Below are 19,700 nucleotides of genomic sequence, written 5' to 3' on the forward strand. Positions count from 1 at the left end.
CCCCGCCCCCTTACCTCAGGCCACGCCCTTCTCTCCTCCCTGTCAGGCCTCAGGCCCAGTCTCCGCCTAAAAGCTTCTCAGGCTCGCGGCTACGCCCTTATTCCTCAGACTCCGCCCTTATCCCCCCCCCCATCAGACCTTGCCGGTGTGCTCCTCGGGCTCGCGGCGGCGCCCTTAGCATCAGGCCCCGCCCCCGTCCCGCCCCCACCGTAGGCCCCGCCCTTCTCCGGTCCCCGTCACACCAGCCTCAGGCCGGGTTCCCCCATCTGCTCCTCAGGCTGCGGGCCTTGCCCCCGCCCACCCCCGGCCTCAAATCCCGCCCCTCCCGATAGGCCCCGCCCTCCTGCCCCGCCCCCGCCGCTGCGCTCCTCTGGCCGCCGGCCCCCCTCCCGCCTCATGTGGCCCGGCCCGCGGCGGCCGGCGGCTGAAAGCGGCGAGGCGGCGGCGCGCGAAGCCCGGAAGGCGGCGGCCGAGGCCCAGGCGGCGAACCGGAGCGGCGGGAGCGGGGCCCGGGCCGGCCCTCGAGCGGCCGCCGGCTCAGCATGCGCGCCCGCCGGGGGCTGCTGCGGCTGCCGCGCCGCTCGCTTCTCGCCGCGCTCTTCTTCTTCTCGCTGTCGTCTTCGCTGCTCTACTTCGTCTATGTGGCGCCCGGCATAGGTAGGAAGGAGACCCCGCGGCCACCCCACGCCCCTTCCCGCCGTGGCCCGCGCCGCCGCCCGGCCGGCCCCGCGCTCCGTGACTCGCCGTTTCCTGCCGCGCCGCCCCGCAGCTCGCCCGCACGCTCGGCCTCCTCCCTGACGCAGCCGCCCGCGCCCCCCGCGGCCGCGCGTTGCTGCTGCCTAGACCCGGCGGGGCTGCGGGCTGCGCGCCCCTTTCCCCTCCCCCTCCTCCTTCCCCTGAGCCTGCTGCTCGCCCGCGGATCCTCGTAGCGGACCGGACCTGCTCTGGGGACCGATGGGAAGTTTGAATTGGCCCTGGAGGAGGTGCTGTGACAGGGGCCTTGGGGAAACAGTGCCAGGTGGAAGGGAGGGGGCGCTCAGAGAAGAGACGGAATGGGTAGCGATTCTCCTCCAAGGCCCGCCCTTTAGAGGGGGAGACGGTCTGGGGAGCAAACGAACCTTTCCCGGAACAGAAGGGAGGCTGATGAGAAGGCAAAGGCTGCGTGAGGGTTTAGGGCAGAGGACACTGAGGTCAGATGTCCTGTATGACCTTGGGCCCTCAGCTTCTCTCCTCTGTAAAATGGGGACATGAATCCCAGCCTCATCGGGTTCTAAGGAATGGAGAGCCATAAGTGCCCCTTTAAAGCTTTTTATCTCCATAGCGGATGCCCAGAGTCTTTGAAATAAATAAAATCTGTTACAGGTAGTTTGGGGGACAGAAGGAAAAAGGTTTAAGGGATGCGACTTGTCTGCCTTAGCGTGGTCTTGGAGTTCTGGAGAAAACTTCACCTCATGGTGAAAAATGAGAAGATGCTGTTGGGGGTGGGGCCGACTCTGGATGGTTGGGTTGGGTGCCGCCGGTGGGGAAGTGCCTTTGCGATAGAGTAGTAACTGCTGCTGTGCCCTGTTGACCTGGCAACTCTGAACTGGCAGAGAAATTTCCAGAGAGACGGTGGAAGGTTCTCCCCCGATTAGTTTTTAAAACTGGTTTCACTTGACGTTTAGATGTCGGTGTTTCGTACTGTCAGCCTCATCTGGGAAGATGGAAGAGCCAACATGAGATTGTCCCGACTGACTTGGTGAACGGCAGCCCACTAGGGATGTATAATTTTTGTGGCTTGTTAGGCTTACTAAGTAAAAGGACAGGAATTGTGGCTGAACAAGAATAGATAAGTAATTAGTGGAATTAATTGAGAGAAGAGCTCATTAGCGAATAGGATATTAGGTTCTCGGAACATGGGTGTGAAGTGATGGGTCTAAACCTGGAGGCATCATCCAGTCAGATCCTCTCTTTTGTCCTTTTGCGAAAGTGACGGGTGCTTCTGGTCTGTGTCTATATAGCCCCTGTATCTCCAAGGTGATCACTCTTTTGATAAGAAAGGATAGAAGCCAGACTCTCCAACAGAAATTCAACTTACTGACTTCAGATTCCTCAGTGGTCGATTTCAGGTCAGCGGATCCCCTGTGCCGCCACCACACTTAGAACCCCAAATCCTGTGTCACTGCAAGAGGAAACTTTTGACATTTCATTAGTAGCTTCTTTGAAGTATGCAAGAGAGCAGATCTATTGTGGATTCAAGTGTGTTGGTATAGAATAGGAACAGCAGGGCTGGGGTGTCGTTGGGTGGTAGAGTGGCACTTTGCATACCTAGCACTGGCGACGGGAGGAGGGGGTGGAGAGAATCAGTAAAAAGGAGGAGTCTTAGGATCCGTATAACCACAGTTATATTTAGCTGTTTGGCTGTTTTATTTATCTTGCCTTTTAGAAAAAGATTTTTATTTTGTATGTTTGGATGTCTTGCCTGCATGTATGTCTGTGCACCACATGCATGCAATGCTTATGAAGACCAGAAGAGGGCATTGGATCCCCTGGAACTGGAATTACAGATGGTTATTAGTCCCCATGTTGGCGCTAGGAACCAAGCCTGGTTCTCCCCCCAAAGCAGCAAATGTTGCTCTTTGCTGAGCCATCTCACCAGCCCCTTTCCATACCTTCCCTGTTAATGAACTTAGTTTTTCAATTGTCTAGTTTTCACCTGTGCTATGGTAAAGCTTCCTCAAAGGTTGAGGCAGTCTAGAGAATGTAGGGTTTATGTGTCTTCAGATATAAAAACCCTATTTGAGATGGTTATAAACATGAGCTTAAGATGTGTATTGTGGCACATGCCTTTAATCCCAGCACTTAGGGGGCTGAAGCAAGAGGATCTCAGTGAGTTTGAGCTCAGTCTGGTCTATATAGTGAGACAGTGGTGAGTTCCAGGACAGCCAGGACTACACAGACCCTGTCTCAAAAACTTAAAAAGACCTTAGAGGGTTGGAGAGGTAGCCTAATGGTTAAGAGCACTGGTTGCTCCAGAGGCCTTGTGTTCAATTCCCAGCAGGTACATGGTAGCTCACAACCATCTGTAACTCTGATTCTAGGAGATCCATCCCCCTCTTCTGACTGCTGAATGTACCAGGTATGCATATGCATGGCCCACAGACATGCACATAGACAAAACACCTATACATATACAAAAAAATTTTATTTTTTCTTATTTTGAGACTGGATCTTTATGTAGGCCAGGCTGGGGCTGGAGAGATGGCTCAGCCATTAAAGGCTAGGCTCACAACCAAAATATGTAGGCCAGGCTGTCCCAGAACTCACAGAGATCTGCCTGTTTCTATCTCCTGGGTGCCGTGATTAAAGGTGAGTGTCACTATATCAATCCACATAAAGAACATAAAGTCGAATCAAATGAAATTGTATCTTGTAGGGGCTGGAGAGATGGCTCACTGGTTAAGAGCATTGACTGTTCTTCCAGAGGATCAGGGTTCAATTCCCAGCACCCATATGACAGCTCACAACTGCCTGTAATTCCAGTTCTGAGGGATCCAGCATCCATGGCATCAATGCAAATAAAAATAAATAAATTTAAATAATTGTATTTTGTAGGCTGTGTATCAACCATAGTTCAGTCTAGTATATTTCCAAATGGTGGCTGGTCTGTTTTTCTGGTACAGTGGAAAGTGGCAGACCTGACCTTTCTCCCAGATACTCCTCTCCCCCTGCACCTTCCTAATCCTTGCTTTTGACTCCATTTGTAACCCTTATGACCATGTGCCCTAGGACTAAGAGACATCACCCCTCCCAGAGTATATCACAACTTAGTGAGACCCCTTGTCCCAAAACAGACTTGAAACTGGAGAGATGGCTGAGCAGTTTGTTGTTCTTCCAGAGGACCCGATTTTGACTCCTAGCACCCACCTACATGGGAGGCTCACAACTGCCTCTAACACTCTTTAAGGGATCTCAAGTCCTCTTCTGGCCTTTTAAGGTACCTTCACACCTATAGCACATGCATACACACACACACACACACACACACACACACGCTCGCGCACTCACAAATACACATTCTACACATAAATAAAAAGAATAAACTTTTTTTAAAAACATAGGGCTATAATTCAGCATTAGAGTTCTCATCCAGTATGTGTGAGGCCCTGTTTTCAATCCCTACTTTTGGGGGCTGAGAATTGAAAAAGAAGAGGAAGGGGAGAAGGTATTTGGACATGAGGTATCCTTCCTTGAAGCCCTTCTCCACAGCCTGAGGAATGTTTCTTAGCACTTTTACCTGCAGTGTTGACATACCCTCTCTTCTGGAGAAAACTTTGATCTTATTTATGACCCTCTGACTAGAGGAATTTCAGAGCTTAGAGGACCTCCAGGCTGACCGGGTCCTTTAAAGGAGAATGGGCTTGAGCTGCTCACAGATGCAGGTATAAAGTGCAATCTGATGGTCCCTTCTTTGGCAAGATGTGCAGGGCAGCTGACCTCCACCAGTTGTTACAACAGGAACCCTTGGAGAGTGGCCCTGCACGCAGGCGGTCAGGGCTAACGGCACACTACTGATATTTTACTATTTGAAGTTCTGTTTTGCCATTTCAACCAATTTTTCTCTGCTTCTTTGACAGTTGAAGAAAGGAAGTGGGGAATGGTTTTCCTGTTTTGGTCTCTTAGTCCCAAGGAAAGTTTGGTTTGTGGTGAGTGTTTGGAAGACAAGAAAGAGCCAGTTGTTCAGATCCCTCCTGATTTGACCAAATAATTTTGTGGAAGTATTTGGATTTCCTCATTTGTGTGTGTGTGTGTGTGTGTGTGTGTGTGTGTGTGTGTGTGTGAGAGAGAGAGAGAGAGAGAGAGAGAGAATTGAGGGCTCAGTGAGTAAAACTCATGACCTGAGTTTGATTCCATGTGGAGGAAGGAGCTCTGACTTTTATAATCTCCCCATGGCATACCATAAATAAATAAACAAACAAATAAATAAATGTAATAAAAAGTACAGAGATCGAGACAGGTCAGGGTTTTACTCACTCTAGCTTGGAGGCAAACCTTGAACTTTCAATTCTCTTGCCTATACTCTTTCAGTATCTGGGATTGCAGGCCTTTCTTTGTGTTAAAAAAAAGATTGTACCTTGCTAGGTAGTGGTGGCACATGCCTTTAGTCCCAGCACTCAGGAGTCAGAGGCAGGCAGATCTCTGTGAATTTGAGTCCAGCCTGGTCTACAGATGGAATTCTAGAACAGCCAGGACTACACAGAAAAACCTGTCTCCCTAAACAAAACAAACAAAAGAAATTACACCTCAGTCAGGCTAATGAATGATTTAGTATATGGAATGCTGCTAGTTTGTTGACATTATAAAAAGATAACTGAATTCTAAAAAAAAAAAGATTATACAGAAAGGACATGTTTTACGTATTCAAATAGATGTCTTTTTTCTAATAAACATTGGAAATAAATGTTCAGATCTCTTTTAGTCTGTTATGGCAGGAAAAGCCTTTTGTTGTTACTGTCTTCAAAATGCCTTCTGAATGTCTCCATTACTTAACACAGGGGGTTTTCTGGAGGAAACACAGTGGGGGTATATGGATTATTTTGCTCTAGAAAGTTAAATACCTTCTCCTGTTAAGACTCCCCCCTTCCCCAGTGTTCCTTTTCCAACTCAGGTTCACAGATTGTGTTCTGTTGGGACATGGTCTCATGTAGCCTAGGCTGGTCTCAGACTTGATCTGTGGCTAAGGATGAACTGAACTTCTGATCTTTCTTCCTCCAGCTCCCAAATTCTGAACAGATGTCTTTACATACAGCCCCCTGCTCTCCTTCTTCGGAGGGATCTGTATTTGAAGGTAGGCTGGATTATAGAAGGAACAGTTCACCTGCTGTCAGGGTGTGGGCCATGTCTTTGGTTCTCTCTGCAGAGTTCTTGCTTTCTATAAAGAAGGTGTTAGATTTGGAGTGAGCTGATCTTTGGTTGTTTGAAAGGTGGGTCTGCTTCTGTCTGACTGGTCAAGATCATGACAGCCAGGAGTGGGAGGGGCTCGCTTGCCATGTCTTTCTAGAGTTCTTTAGGAGAGTGACAATCCAAAACCACAATGGCCATGCTGCTGACTCACCTGGACCCCTTGGTTTGGCTTTTGTGACTGTTAAAGGGGAGGGACATGCCACCATTCAGAGGAAACCAGTAAGGCTTGGGAGAGCTGCTGAGGTCTGTCAGGAATAGCAGTGGAGGTGAAGCTAAGTAGATAGGGCTAATCAGAAGCCAGCAGGGTAGGCGTGGGCAGAGAGACATCGAGTCAGTCAAGAGCTATCAGGGAAGTCACAGTCATTCCTCAGGTCCCAGGACCTGCCTTTGACATTTTGTTTTTTGTAGATCACTGAGACAAAAAGAATTAAGAAAATGGCTCAGTAAGTTGGCGTATGCATGCCTGTCTTGTTCCCAGATGTGGTCAGTTCTTACTGCAGCTTCATTTCAAAGATGGCATATCAGCCAGAGTTAAGAATTATAATGTCTCAGGGACACACATGTCATACAGATGATGGCAAGATCAGTTGCAAGAAACACATAGAAGCCGGGTGGTGGTGGCGCATGCCTTAAGTCACAGTACTCTGGAGGTAGAGGCAGGCCTATGAGTTTGAGGCCATCCTGGTGTCCAGAGCTAGTTCCAGGACAGCTAGGGCTGTTACATAGAGAAACCCTGTCTCAAAAAAAAAAAAAAAAAAAAAAAAAAAAGAAAGAAACATAGAAATGGAAGACAGTATGTACTGAAGGGCCAAGTCAGTCAGTCATCAGCAGACTTAGGTAGAGAGACTTCATTCATTTAGTCAACAGGTCATTTTGTAGCATCCCTCTTGTGCACTTTCATTGTGGGATAGCTTAGAAGTGGGGAGGGCAGAGTATTTCTACCCCTGTGGTCCCTTCTAGGGGAAGGTTTTGTGTTTTATTCTGATGGAGATGGGTTCATGCAAGAGAATTTTAAGATCTTGGGGTCAACCAGAGAGCCTGGTTGAAAGCTGAATGTGATACTGCCACTCATCAGTCTGTGGATGGCAGTTGTGGTGCTGGAGGACCAGGACATGTAGGGGCCCTGGAGCAGGAAATAGTAAGGGACTAGCAGGAGATGAGTGGGACCTGCATGCCCAGCTGTGGAGGACTGGGCCTTAGTTGAGGTGGCAGCTATACCTTTGTTCCAGTCAGCCCTGACTTCGAGAGCACTTCGTTCTCCCTTCCCTTACCTGTCCACAGAGGAGACTATTTCTCTATGTGCTTGTTACAATTAAATTTGAGTGTGGGTATAAAAGGGCTTGGTATAGAGCTGAGCCCAAAGCCTCTTACATTTGTTGCTGTTCCTGATTCAGATAGCCAACTGCTCTAAACTGCACTGGGACTGAGCACCATTCACATTTAGATGAAAACTTGCTGAGTCTTCTGCCCTGTGGATTGAAGAAACTGGACTGTAGAATAGAGTCACTTTCTGACTTCAGGTTGCATGAACTAGACCCTTTTGCCCTTTTCTGTGGTGCTGCGAAGATATAGCCTAGGCAAGTACTCTACCAGAGAGCTCTACCCTAGCCCCAAGAACTCCTATTCCCTGGGAAAACTCTGCTGCTGTAAGTTGGGGAAAGGATTTGTGTGTGGTTCCCTGCCTTTTGAGGTGCTGCTGCTTGAGGACATTGGCCTGGCATCCAAGACTTGGAATCTACACTGATGTCTGTCTGGTAAAAGAAAAGAATGCCAAGGATGGTCTGGGTGTCTCTGGGATGTTATCTGTCTTGGTTTCATCCTTTGCCCTGGGGTCATCTTTAAATTTGAATATGCAGAGAGGAGTCTTGCTTTTTTTTCAGTTCCAGCCCCTCACCTCATCCTACTTTTCAGCAAACAGGGTCCATTGCACTTTCCCTCCAGTCCCAGCTTAGTGGATGTGAAGTGAAAAGAACAGTGCCTTGTGACTCACGCTTTGTATTTGGTGCCTTTGTGTGAGGAGCATTCAAATGGGATCCTCCCACAAATTGAATTCAGTTCCCCCAGCATGGGTGGCACCTTAAATAATTTAGAGAGTTGGCCCTTCTCGGATTTCCCACTTTCCCCCTTCTCTTTGTTAGCTTGGGTAAGCAGTTGGTTGCCCTAGGGCATTGTTCCTCTTCAGTGACACTGACACTCTCTATGGAAGGAGCCTGGATGCTGTTCTTAGGTGCCTTAGTTACCTGCATCAGTTAGCAATGGCTCTTTGAGGTAGGGAGTGGCCTAATTATGGAGATGACCTGTGCAGTAGAGTAGCCACTGTGGAGTGGTCTGAAAGCGAGCACAGAATTAGACTGTAAATTAATCTCTGTATGCTAGTGGGCACAATTCTTTGCTATTTTTAATAAAAGTCAAAGACATTGTAATAAATACCAGTATGCAGAACTGTTTTCTCCCTCCAAGTGTTCTGAACACTGTATTTTTTTTTATTTTATTTATTTATTTATTTTTTTAGAGACAGTGTTTCTCCGTAGCTTTTTGGTTCCTGTCCTGGAACTAGCTCTTGTAGACCAGGCTGGCCTCGAACTCACAGAGATCCGCCTGTCTCTGCCTCCCGAGTGCTGGGATTAAAGGCGTGCGCCACCACCGCCCGGCTGTGAACACCGTAATTTATAGGCATTTAAACCTATTGCTTAATTCTGTGTCTAGTAAAGTGGTGACTTGGAAAGATGAGAAAAGAGAAAATGTGTTTTCGTCTCATAGAACTGCTGATTGTGAAGGTTCTGTTTTTTTTTTTTTTTTTTTTTGAGAAAGCTATGTAGACCAGGATGGTCTTGAACTGAGAGATCTATTTGGCATCTGCCTCCTGAGTACTGGGATGAATGATGGTGTCACTCTGCTGAGCCTAGAAGATATGCTGAAAAAAAATTTTTTTTTTGACAATTTCATGTAGCTCAAGTTGGCCTCAAGTTTATTGTATTGGGAGAGTATGACCTTGGCCTCCCATCCTCCTGCCTGTTCCTCCTCAGCAGGCCTGTGCCACCATGGCCGGCTCAGACTTTGTATGTACTACGCAAGCACTGTACCAATGAGCGACAGTAACTCCTATTTGTCTGGTTTTTAGACGTGGTCTCTCTGTGTTGATCAGGCTGGCCTTGAACCCAAGATCCTGTCTCTGCAGGGATTACAGCTATGAGCCAATATATCCAGCTTCATGCAGGAGCTGATTCTCTTCGGCCACTGTGGATCATGAACTAGTCATGGAGCACTGGGGACCCTCCCTTGAATGGGCGTTACTCAGTACCTGTGACCTCTTTCCTGTTTCGGCACCTGATATTCTGCTCAAAAATGACCAATCTCAGTAAAGATGACCTCAGTTTCCCTCTGATTACCACCATAAAAGCTATAAAAGCCCACCGGGCAGGGCAGCTGGACAGTATTCCTCCTTTAGAGCCCTTCCCATGCTTGGGAATTCTTTCCCATGTTTCCTTAATAAAACTGCCATTCATTCTGCTCGCTCCATGTTGCAGTTTCCTTATTCTTGGACATGAGACAACAAACTTGGAAACTGTATCCTAGCTCCCCAAGTTAAACCCACCAAGAGAAAGACTCCATTTTACGAAAACAGCTGGATCAAGCTGAGGAATTCTACTTTTATGCTTTTATACACAAAGCCCAAAGTGTTCGTGCTCAGTTTATCTTTTGGACCAGTGGACCATTTGTGATGCTCAGAAAATAATATTTTTCTTTTTTTTTTAAATAATATTTTTCTACATAACACCGCTGCCGTATTTGTGTTAGCTAAACCTTTGTTGTCATTCAGAAGAATGACAAAATTGTTGATTGTAGGGAGACTGACTTGTTTTTGTTTTTTTTTTCTGACTTGTTTTGCAATCCTGGGGAGTCCCTAATTTTGCACATGTGTAGGGGTATACCATCCCATTATATGGAAAATTCTGAAATAAAGTATTTGGATTTTGGATGGAAGAAATTTTTTTTGATTTTTTTTTTTTTTTTTTTTTTGAGACTTGGAATTAGCCCTTGTAGACCAGGCTGGCCTTAAACTCATAAGGATCCGCCTGCCTCTGTTTCCCTAGTGCTGGGATTAAAGGCGTTACTACTAGGTACTAGGTAGGTACTAGGTGCTACCTACTACCACTTGGCTGGATGGAAGAATTTTTAAGGTATTTATATGTATGTATGTTGTATGTGAGAGAGTGTCCAGGCAGGTCAGGTCAGGCATTCATGAGTCATCTGGTGTGGCTGCTGGGAACCCAACTCTAGTCCTCTCAGAGGGCAGCGAGTGCTCTTAACTACTGAGCCATCTCTTCAGTTCTGGGATCAGGATTTTGCTTTTATGTTTTACTTTAGAGGAGTTTTGCATCTTTTTTTTTTAAATATTTATTTATTTATTATGTATACAATATTCTGTCTGTGTGTATGCCTGCAGGCCAGAAGAGGGCACCAGACCTCATTACAGATGGTTGTGAGCCACCATGTGGTTGCTGGGAATTGAACTCAGGACCTCTGGAAGAGCAGGCAATGCTCCTAACCGCTGTTAAAAAAAAAAAAAAAACTTGATTTACTAAAAGTTACTATTTGAGGAAGTCAAATCAGACAGACCTGAAAGGACAGGCTTAACTAACACCCCCCTTCTCCAGGGTCTCACCGGGCAGCATACACCTTTAATCCCAGCACTTAGGAGGCAGAAACAGGCGGATCTCAGTGAGTTTGAGGCCAACCGGGTCTACAAAATAAGACAGCCAGGGCTACATAGAGAAATCCTGTCTGAGGGGGGAAAAATCCAGGGCCTCAATGGTTAGCCCAGTGCTGAGCCACACTGCTCATAGCCACAGAATGACTGAACAAGTCACAGTGTACTGTATATATATATCAAGACTGTCCTCCAAGTTTTGATGGAGGCTAACCTTGAACTCCTTATCCTATTGCCTCTACCTCCTGAGTGTGGGGAGGAACCACCACATCTGTCCTGTGTGAATTGTGTGTAAAAGCATTTGGTCTCTAAAATAAATACTCATTTTTCTCTGTATCCTCAGAGTAATGATAGGGCATTTTCTGGGTTGTAATTTCCCTGCATCTGGATTGGCAGCAAACACTGTGTACGCTTCCCAGATTAATGAGGGAAGAAGAAACACACACATTAAGTTCCTGTGTGGTGGTGCATGCCTGCAATTCAAGCACTCCCAACACAAGAGGCAGGTGGATCTCTGTGAGATTGAGGCCAGCTTGGTCTACAGAGTGAGTTCTAGGTCAGCTGGGGTTGTCACTGAGGCCCCAGGTAGCTAATGGTGATCCTTTTTTTCTTTTGCCCTTTCCTCCCAGGTGTTGTATAATAGGCTTGGGCTACCGTGTCTGGTTTCATGCAGTGCTGAGGATTGAACCCAGAACTTTACGCATGGTGGACAAATACTTACCAAGTGGCTACATCCCCAGCCCCAGGTTTTTTTTGTTTTGTTTGTTTGTTGTTGTTGTTTTTCTAGGCAGGGTCTTTCTATGTATCCCTGGCTGGCCTGGGACTCGATTTATAGACCAAGGTGACCTGGAATTCACCGATCCGCCTGCTTCTGCCTCCTGTGAGCTGTAATTAAAACTGTTTGCTGTTGGGCAGTGGTGGTCCACACCTTTAATTCTAGCACTCAGGAGGCAGAGGCAGGCGAATCTCCGTGAATTTGAAGCCAGCCTGGTCTACAGAGTGAGTTCCAGCTGGGATAGCCAAGGCTACATAGAGAAATGTCTTGAAAATGAACTAGGGGGAAGGGGAGGAGAGGGAGAGAGAATTGTTGGTGTGGTGGGACTCTAGGGAGGCAGAAGCTACGGAAGTTCAAGGTCAAGGGCACACAGTAGGTGCAGAGCCAGCCTGGACTAGTAGAAACCTGTCTTCAGAAGAAAAGCCCTGTGGTAGGAGTGAAATGGTATCTCATTCTGGTTTCAGTCTTCATTTCCCTGTTGGTACTTAACACTTTCTGTGTTGGTTGGCTACTGTGTAATACTTGGAATAATATTAAACCTTTATCAGATGTACTATGTATTTGTGTATTAATATATTTACTTTTACTCTGTGGCTTGTCATTGTTATTTTCCTAATAATGTGTTTTGAGGCACAAAAGATAAAATAACTTAGTTTTATTTTCAGTGCTAGGGCTTAAGTCTAGAGCCTACCTGTGAATGATGGCTAACAGCGGTTGATCTCAGCACCCAAGGATGAGGCAGAATTGCTTTAGTTCAAGAACAGAGTGAAAAAACAAAACAAAACAAAACTGGGCTGTAGTACTATGGGCGGCGGGGCTGCATCCCCAGCACCCCGGCCGCCTGGCTAGCTTATGCCCCGAAATAACAACACACAAATTGTATTCATTTAAACACTGCTTGGCCCTTTAGCTCTAGCCCTTACTGGCTAATTCTGATATCCCGATCAGCCCATCTCTAATAATCTGTGAGAACTGGTCTTACCGGGAAAGGTTCAGCATGTCTAACCTGGCGGCTTGCTTCATCGCATGTGTCTGCCCGGGAGAGCAGAGCATGGCGTCTCTCTGAGGCATCTGCTCCCGAGAGGAGAGCTGTAGAGTCTGAGCTCACTTCCTCTTCCTCCCAGCGTTCTGTTCTGTTTACTCCTCCCACCTATCTTCTAACCAATGAGGGCCAAGCAGTTTCTTTTTATTTAACCAATGACCTTCCTCCATCATTTCCCCTTTTTCGGTTTAAACAAAAAAAAAAAAAAAAGGCTTTAACTTTAACATAGCAAAATTACATATAACAAAACAGTTATCAAGTAAAAGTTACAATAATCTTTATCATAACTAAGGAAAACCATAACTATAACTAACTATTCTTAACTCCATCAAAGACTCCAGAAAAATACAATACTACCTAAGCAAACAAGAAAAAAGCAACTTTTAAAACTCGAGAAATGACAGAGACATCTCGCTGCCTGGACAGTCACCCAAAGTTCCTCTGTACCGTTGGGGCATCCATCTTCAGCCTTCAGGCCCATGGTATCCAGCAGACATTTCCATAAAGCAGGAAAATTCAAAGTCAGTTTAGTCACTATCTGTTGTGTCCTGCAGAATGTCTCGCAGACTCTTTCATGAATCAGGAACCCCGAAAGATCATCTCACCTTAGGCAAGTTCAGTAGTCCTCTCTCTGTGGGTTCTCTGTGTCCAGTTTATGCAATAGTCCAGGCAAGAGCAGTTTCTTGCCCAAATGGCTATCAAACTCCATAAGGATCCTCTTTGATGCCCATCTTCCTCTTGAAGTAGATTGGTGCTGCCAGGAGCAGAGTGTCTCATTGTCATGAAAAGTCCTCAGTTATTAAAACATTAAATGTCCTATTCTGTAATCTTTGAAAGACATGAAGAATGTCTATCTAAAATATATCTCTATATATCTAGAAAATCTAACTAACATGACTACAAGCTTTACTATTATCGATGATTATCCATTAACAACCTATATTTCTTAATTATACAGTACATATTTAAATGAACTACACAATCACAATACCTTAATCAAAATCAGAAACACTTATACATTTAACAAAAATGACCTTAAATCTCTATCAATAAAGCAAAATCTATACTAATGTAAATTATTCATATCTATATCATATCCCCCTTTAAATGTAAAAGAACGTTTATAAACCATATTTGGGAACATGGGCACAGTTTTTTCTCTCCAAACTGCTTCCTGCTGAATGGGGGCGTCGTTAGTTAGGTCTTTCATGGTATAACCTGTGTACTAGTTTCATCTCAGTTGGCAGTTGAGAGAAGCAATTTTCTGAAGGTGTTCACACCAACCCTTCAGGAGGATGTGGTCCATCATACCAAATCGGAATAGAAGAAATGAACAGGGTCTCATCCTCTGTGGAAACAAAATAAGAAACTCCTTTCCAAAGCATCATGTCCTTAGATCCAAATTTCAAAGTCAAGGCATCAAAATATCTATGTTGGATTAGTTCAGCAGCATTTATACATAAATATCTTTTAGCATCTGTTGCTCCTTCCTCAGCATTTAAACAATTCAAAGAGAGCATAATAGCATACAGTATCAAAATTCTCTGTGTATTTTCCATCTTTGTGCACTTTATTTTAACCTCTATTTTGTTTATTTTTATTTTTTGCTTTTTTTTTTTTTTTTTTTTTTTGATTTTCGAGACAGGGTTTCTCCGTAGCTTTTGGTTCCTGTCCTGGAAATAGCTCTTGTAGACCAGGCTGGCCTCGAATTTACAGAGATCCGCCTGCATCTGCCTCCTGAGTGCTGGGATTAAAGGCGTGAGCCACCACCGATGGGCTATATTTTGCTTTTTAAGACAGGTTCTCTGTATCTAGAATAGCTCTATAGACCAGGCTGTCCTTGAATTCACAGAGATCTGTTTGTCTCTGCCTTCTAGGTACTGGGATTAAAGGCGCATGCTACCACACCTTGAAGTCACAGAGGTCAATCTCCCTCTGCCTCCCAAGTGTTGGGATTAAAGGTGTGTCCTACCACACCCAACTACTCTCTTTCTTCCTTATTTTTGTTTTTTACTTTAAGAACTTCAACTTTTAGCTTGCATATATTTTTAACACACTGTAAACCATGTTTACTGCCACAACTCTACAGCATTTCAAGGTTCCTGCCAGCAAGTAAGTTGGAGCATTATGTCCACAGGCAACACACAAGTCCTCTCTCTGTAGTTGGCCCTCCTGCCTCAAACAGTCAGAGTTTGCCCTGGCAGGATGGCCCAGAAAGCCGGCATTTTTAAACAGGGCAGCTTTTTTCCTGCTATGGCTGAAAACCGAAAAGCATGTGTTCAGCTTTTCGTCAACAGCGTTTAAGTGTTTCGTAGCAGGACCTCTTAATGAGCTGCAGGGTTTTGCAGCTAAAGCTGAGTCAGGAAGCCTCTCTCAGATGAGGCGCTTGCTTGCCTCTAGCAAGCAGAGTAGATCCGAGAAATTGTCACTATCAAGAAAACATGCTTTACTCTTTCCCAAGCTTTTTCAGGCTTTCTGTGGATTCAGTTGTCCTTGTGGGCGCCATATGTAATAATTAGGGCAGCGGTGGCTGCGTTCTCAGCACCCCCGGCCGCCTGCCTAGCTTATGCCCCGAAATAACAACACACAAATTGTATTCATTTAAACACTGCTTGGCCCTTTAGCTCTAGCCCTTACTGGCTAATTCTGATATCCCGATCAGCCCATCTCTAATAATCTGTGAGAACTGGTCTTACCGGGAAAGGTTCAGCATGTCTAACCTGGCGGCTTGCTTCATCGCATGTGTCTGCCCGGGAGAGCAGAGCATGGCGTCTCTCTGAGGCATCTGCTCCCGAGAGGAGAGCTGTAGAGTCTGAGCTCACTTCCTCTTCCTCCCAGCGTTCTGTTCTGTTTACTCCTCCCACCTATCTTCTAACCAATGAGGGCCAAGCAGTTTCTTTTTATTTAACCAATGACCTTCCTCCATCACTGGGCTACAGAGTAAGATCCTTTTTCAAAAAAAAAAAAAAAAAACAGCTGACCTAGTGAAACCCCCAACTGCTTTCAGTGCTGACACTTCTGCCTTTTGCCTGAGGTCTGAGATTGCTAAGGGGTGTTTGAAAGGACGGAGTGAAAGTTTCTTTCTCATGATCTACGTATACTTTTTTTTTTTTAATTGAGACAATGCTTCTCTGTGTAGCCCTGACTGTCCTGGAACTCTATAGACCAGGCTGGCCTCGACCTCACAGAGATCCACCTGCCTCTCCCTCCCAAGTGCTGGGATTAAAGGCGCATGCCACCACCCACCACCTGGCATATTAGTTGTTTTAAGACGTGGTTTTATGTAGCCCATACTTGCCTCAAACTGGTAGCAGTTCTCCTGCCTCAGTCTCTCTCAGTGCTCAGTGCTGGGATTGCAGGCGTGCCCTCTGTGATTGCTGATTTCAGATTATTTTTAAGAAGTTCATCTGTTTGTCAAACCTGAAATATTCCATTCAGTATTTTAAGTGTTGGAAGCATCCGGTGACCACTTCCAATGAACAGGTCCAAGCCATATTGTCCATGTTTCCCTTTTACTGATTATTTTGTTAAGTAGGGCTAAAATATAACTCAACATGTTAACATTTTCTGCTTCTAAATGCTGTTCTCTAGTAATTCATGCGAGACAAGGCTACTACATTTTTATGTGAGACAATACAGTTTCAGGGTTAAACAAACAGTGAGATTTGGAAAATGCAGCTCCATTATCTGTTTCCATCTGTATTTTCTAAACAAGAAGTTCTTTAACCCTGTGCCACCTCTCTATCCCCAAGGTTTATTTATTTATTTTTTTTGTTTATGTGTATGTAGAGGTCAGAAGGGGAAGTCAGATTCCCCTGGAGCTGGAGTTACCAGCAGTTGTGAAGCCACCCCCACATGGATATTGGGAACTGAACTTGGGTCCTCTGGAGAAGCAGTGCACACTCTTACCATTGAGCCATCTTCCAGCTACTGAAGTGTGTAAAGAGGGTCATGGCAGCGCACCACTATATGGTCCCAGTATTTGGGAGGCCGAGACAGGAGGACTGAGGGTTCAAGGTCTTTCTAGAGTTACATAGTAAGACCATATCAGTGTGACACTTAGTAGGTGCTCAGAAAGCATTTGTCTTGCATCATGAACCTGCTTCCTGTCCCTCCAGCACTTCTCCAGCAGACTGGCTAGTGACTGTTTTCACGCAGCAGCTCTATGCTGCTGGCCCCAGGCCTCTCATTCAACAAGTTCATGGGCCTTGATGCTCTTGGTCACCACTGTAACCCTGGTTCCCATACTATCAGATGCTCTGAAAGGACTTGTTGATAAGTGTTGGGCAGTGAAGGTGGAGAGATTTGAGATTCTGAGTGATCCCTGTTGCTGGAGTATGTTGACACTCTCACTACTAATAAACCTTCAAGGCAAGGAACTCGGCTAAGAACATTTTGGATTTGTAAAAATGCTGATTACGATCTAAAATATAAATCAGCACAGTTTCAGAGTCATCATGCCCATTGAAATCAGATGCTTGCTGGCTATATGAGGGACAGGTCTGTTGTAGGCCATATTTTCTACGTGGTGTGACAGCCAAGGTCTCGGCCTGTGGCTACCTAACAAAAGGCTCAGGATGGGCTGCTCCTTCTCTTTTGTTATTATGTAGATCGCCTGGGAAGAGGTGTGGATTCCAAGCTGGTGACCTGAGTTGCAGGTGTGACTGTACTCCCACATTCTGGAAAGAGAATATTAATGAGCTTCCACCTTGGTTTGGGGGGGGGGGCGACACCACACGGGGATAAAAGGTGTTTGAGGATCACGCTGGTGATCTTCAGACTCCCTTCCCATATTGCTGTGTGAACTGTGTCTCATTTTTTTCCCATGTCTCTGCACCGGTCCAGTTAGGGAAAGGTAGTTTTATGTTGGGGCATTGGACCCCGACAGTCTGTGAGCTGTTGACAAGTGGGAGGTTCTCCCCCGACCCCCAAGTTAGGACTCAAGATAGGTTTTAACCATGTTTTCAAGTATATACAGTGTGGTGCTGTACACCGCAAGTGAGTGCAGCATTGCTTTTTTTTATCCTTAGCCTGGAGTCTTTAAGGTAAAATAACCAATAAACATAAGGACACAGTCCGTCCTGACTTAGAATATAAGCTGCTGTGGGTGTTGTTTCTAGTTTTAATTAGAGGCATACTTAGTGTTATGGTTTTGGTCCCTTCAAGAGACAAGCCACACCCATTCCCCTCCCCATCCGCTGAGGCAGGCTGATCTTCAGCTTCCGGCCTGAGCTCGTTCTCTTTTCCATCTTCCTCTCGGAGAGGCAGCTTTGCTTCTGCCTCTCTCCCCACTTCTCTGTCTCTTTCTCCTCTTCTCTCTCTCCCTCTCTCTCTGTCCCCCCCCTTCACCCTTCCTCCTCCATAACCCCCTGAATAAACATCCAACCTCACCCTGCATGTCGTGTCTATCTATGTTTCTGTCTTCTGCCCGCCTGCCATGTGTCTCCCTGCCACCACCGCTCGGGCCACTGCTCTGGGACCGGCAGCGATTTCTGCCTGGGACTGGCTGCTCCCAGGGCCTGCTGCCTGCCACCACATGGTCCGCCACCATTTGGTGCCATGACTCCTGCTTTTTATTATAAGGAAGACCTGGGAATGTTGTAGAGAAGGTCCTCGAGTCCTGATTCTGCCCCAGGAAGGAGCTCAGAGTCCCAGACGGCACCTAAAGCCGGAACTCCGGCCCCAGGTGGAAGTCTGGGGCAGGCGAATCATCCGAGTCACGTGGCACCAAAATGTTGTTCTTTTTTAAAAAATGCTGCAAGATGCCCGCGGCAGTAGGCAGCAGAAATGCTGTAGGTCCCAAATGGTGGCGGCGGGCCAGGTGGTGGCAGGCAGCGGGCCCTGGGAGCAGCCAGTCCCAGGCAGAGACTGGCTGCTGGTCTCAGAGCAGTGGTTGGTTCCAGGCAGGGAGATACATGGCGGGTGGGCAGAAGACAGAAACATAGATAGACACGACATGCAGGGTGAGGTTGAATGTTTATTCAGGGGGTTATGGAGGAGGAAGGGTGAAGGGGGGGACAGAGAGAGAAGAAGAGAAAGAGACAGAGAAGGGGGGAAGCAGAGAAGTGGGGAGAGAGGCAGAAGCGAAGCTGCCTCTCCGAGAGGAAGATGGAAAAGAGAACGAGCTCAGGCCGGAAGCTGAAGATCAGCCTGCCTCAGCGGATGGGGAGGGGAATGGGTGTGGCTTGTCTCTTAAAGGGACCAAAACCATAACATTCCCAGGTCTTCCTTATAATAAAAAGCATGCACGTCAAGGAAGCAGAAAAGGAAGGGCCCAAGATGGCGGCAGGCAGGTCAGAGGTAATGGGAGTGGGCGTGGCTTATCCCTTAAAGCGACAGGAAAGCATAACACTTAGCTCCATGGTTCCCATGTTTCCATGTTTTCATGCTTTGTCTTTGGGATTCACACATGCTGCCTGTCATCCCTCTGAGTTTTTTAAGTCAAGGTTCACTATGGTTTAAACTGGCCTGGAACTTTGGTAGTCCTCCTGCCTTAGCTTTTGGAGTGTTGTGATTACAGATGTACTCACCATGCCCAGCCCAAAGTTTGCTTCAAGAGGCATTTTTTTGCTTAGGATCTGGAAATGTTGGTTCTTTGAAGGAGAGTGAAGAACCAAGCTGTTTATGAAATTGCCACCCATGTGAGAAGCCTATTCCTCATGGGAGCTACTCTCCCATGCTCTGTATGAGCACAAGGTAGGAAGAGCTCCTTTCCATTGCAGCAAGGCCAGGGCACATCCTGGAGTCATCTGCAGGGCTGTTGGATCTCCCACTGTAAGGTTCTGGCCTGGGCTACCAGTCTGAGCCAGTGAGAAGCTGGAAGGGGGAAGAAGTCAGAGGTTGGTTTGGCACTGTTGATTTTGTTTTGCTGTTGACTTGGGAGGCTGGCTTCTTTTCACTCTGGTTTAAAGTATTAAGAATCTTAAGATTTGTAGGAATTAGAATGTTGAGATTTGTTCAGATTTCACTTGGCACTAAGGAAGATTAACTTGAATTTTAAGAGCTACTTTGGGGGTTGGCTTTAGGCTCATGCTAATTTGCTTCCTTAGTAATGACTTTATTATAGAAAACCTCAGAGCTACAATAAAATGAATAGTATAGTGGACCTCCATGATGTGACTAGAGACTTACCATGAAACAAAGTAGAAGGGCCGGCTGGAAGAGCCCCTCCCTGCCCCAGCATAAAACAGAATGTAAGCCAGAGGTCTGCTAGTCTGTAACCTGGACCT

The 19,700-nt window shown here is 46.4% G+C and overlaps 1 protein-coding gene across 2 annotated transcripts in view; it reads left to right on the forward strand.

The window, feature by feature from the left end:
- Nucleotides 1-410: 410 nt before the first annotated feature.
- Nucleotides 411-19,700, forward strand: part of B4galt5 (beta-1,4-galactosyltransferase 5) — a 57,457-nt gene continuing 38,167 nt past the window's right edge. Inside the window, exon 1 of one of the 2 annotated variants that reach the window (XM_041670344.1) lies at nt 411-657. In XM_041670344.1, coding sequence (XP_041526278.1) covers nt 543-657 — 115 coding nt within the window. In that variant the 5' untranslated portion in view covers nt 411-542. Of the gene's footprint in view, nt 658-4,620; nt 4,686-19,700 lie in introns of those variants that run through there. The other variant, XM_041670345.1, reaches the window with a different exon arrangement.

This window comes from Microtus oregoni, unplaced genomic scaffold (genome assembly GCF_018167655.1).
Source record: "Microtus oregoni isolate MIOR12 unplaced genomic scaffold, Mior012 000020F_ref0000438, whole genome shotgun sequence".
NCBI lineage: Eukaryota > Metazoa > Chordata > Mammalia > Rodentia > Cricetidae > Microtus > Microtus oregoni.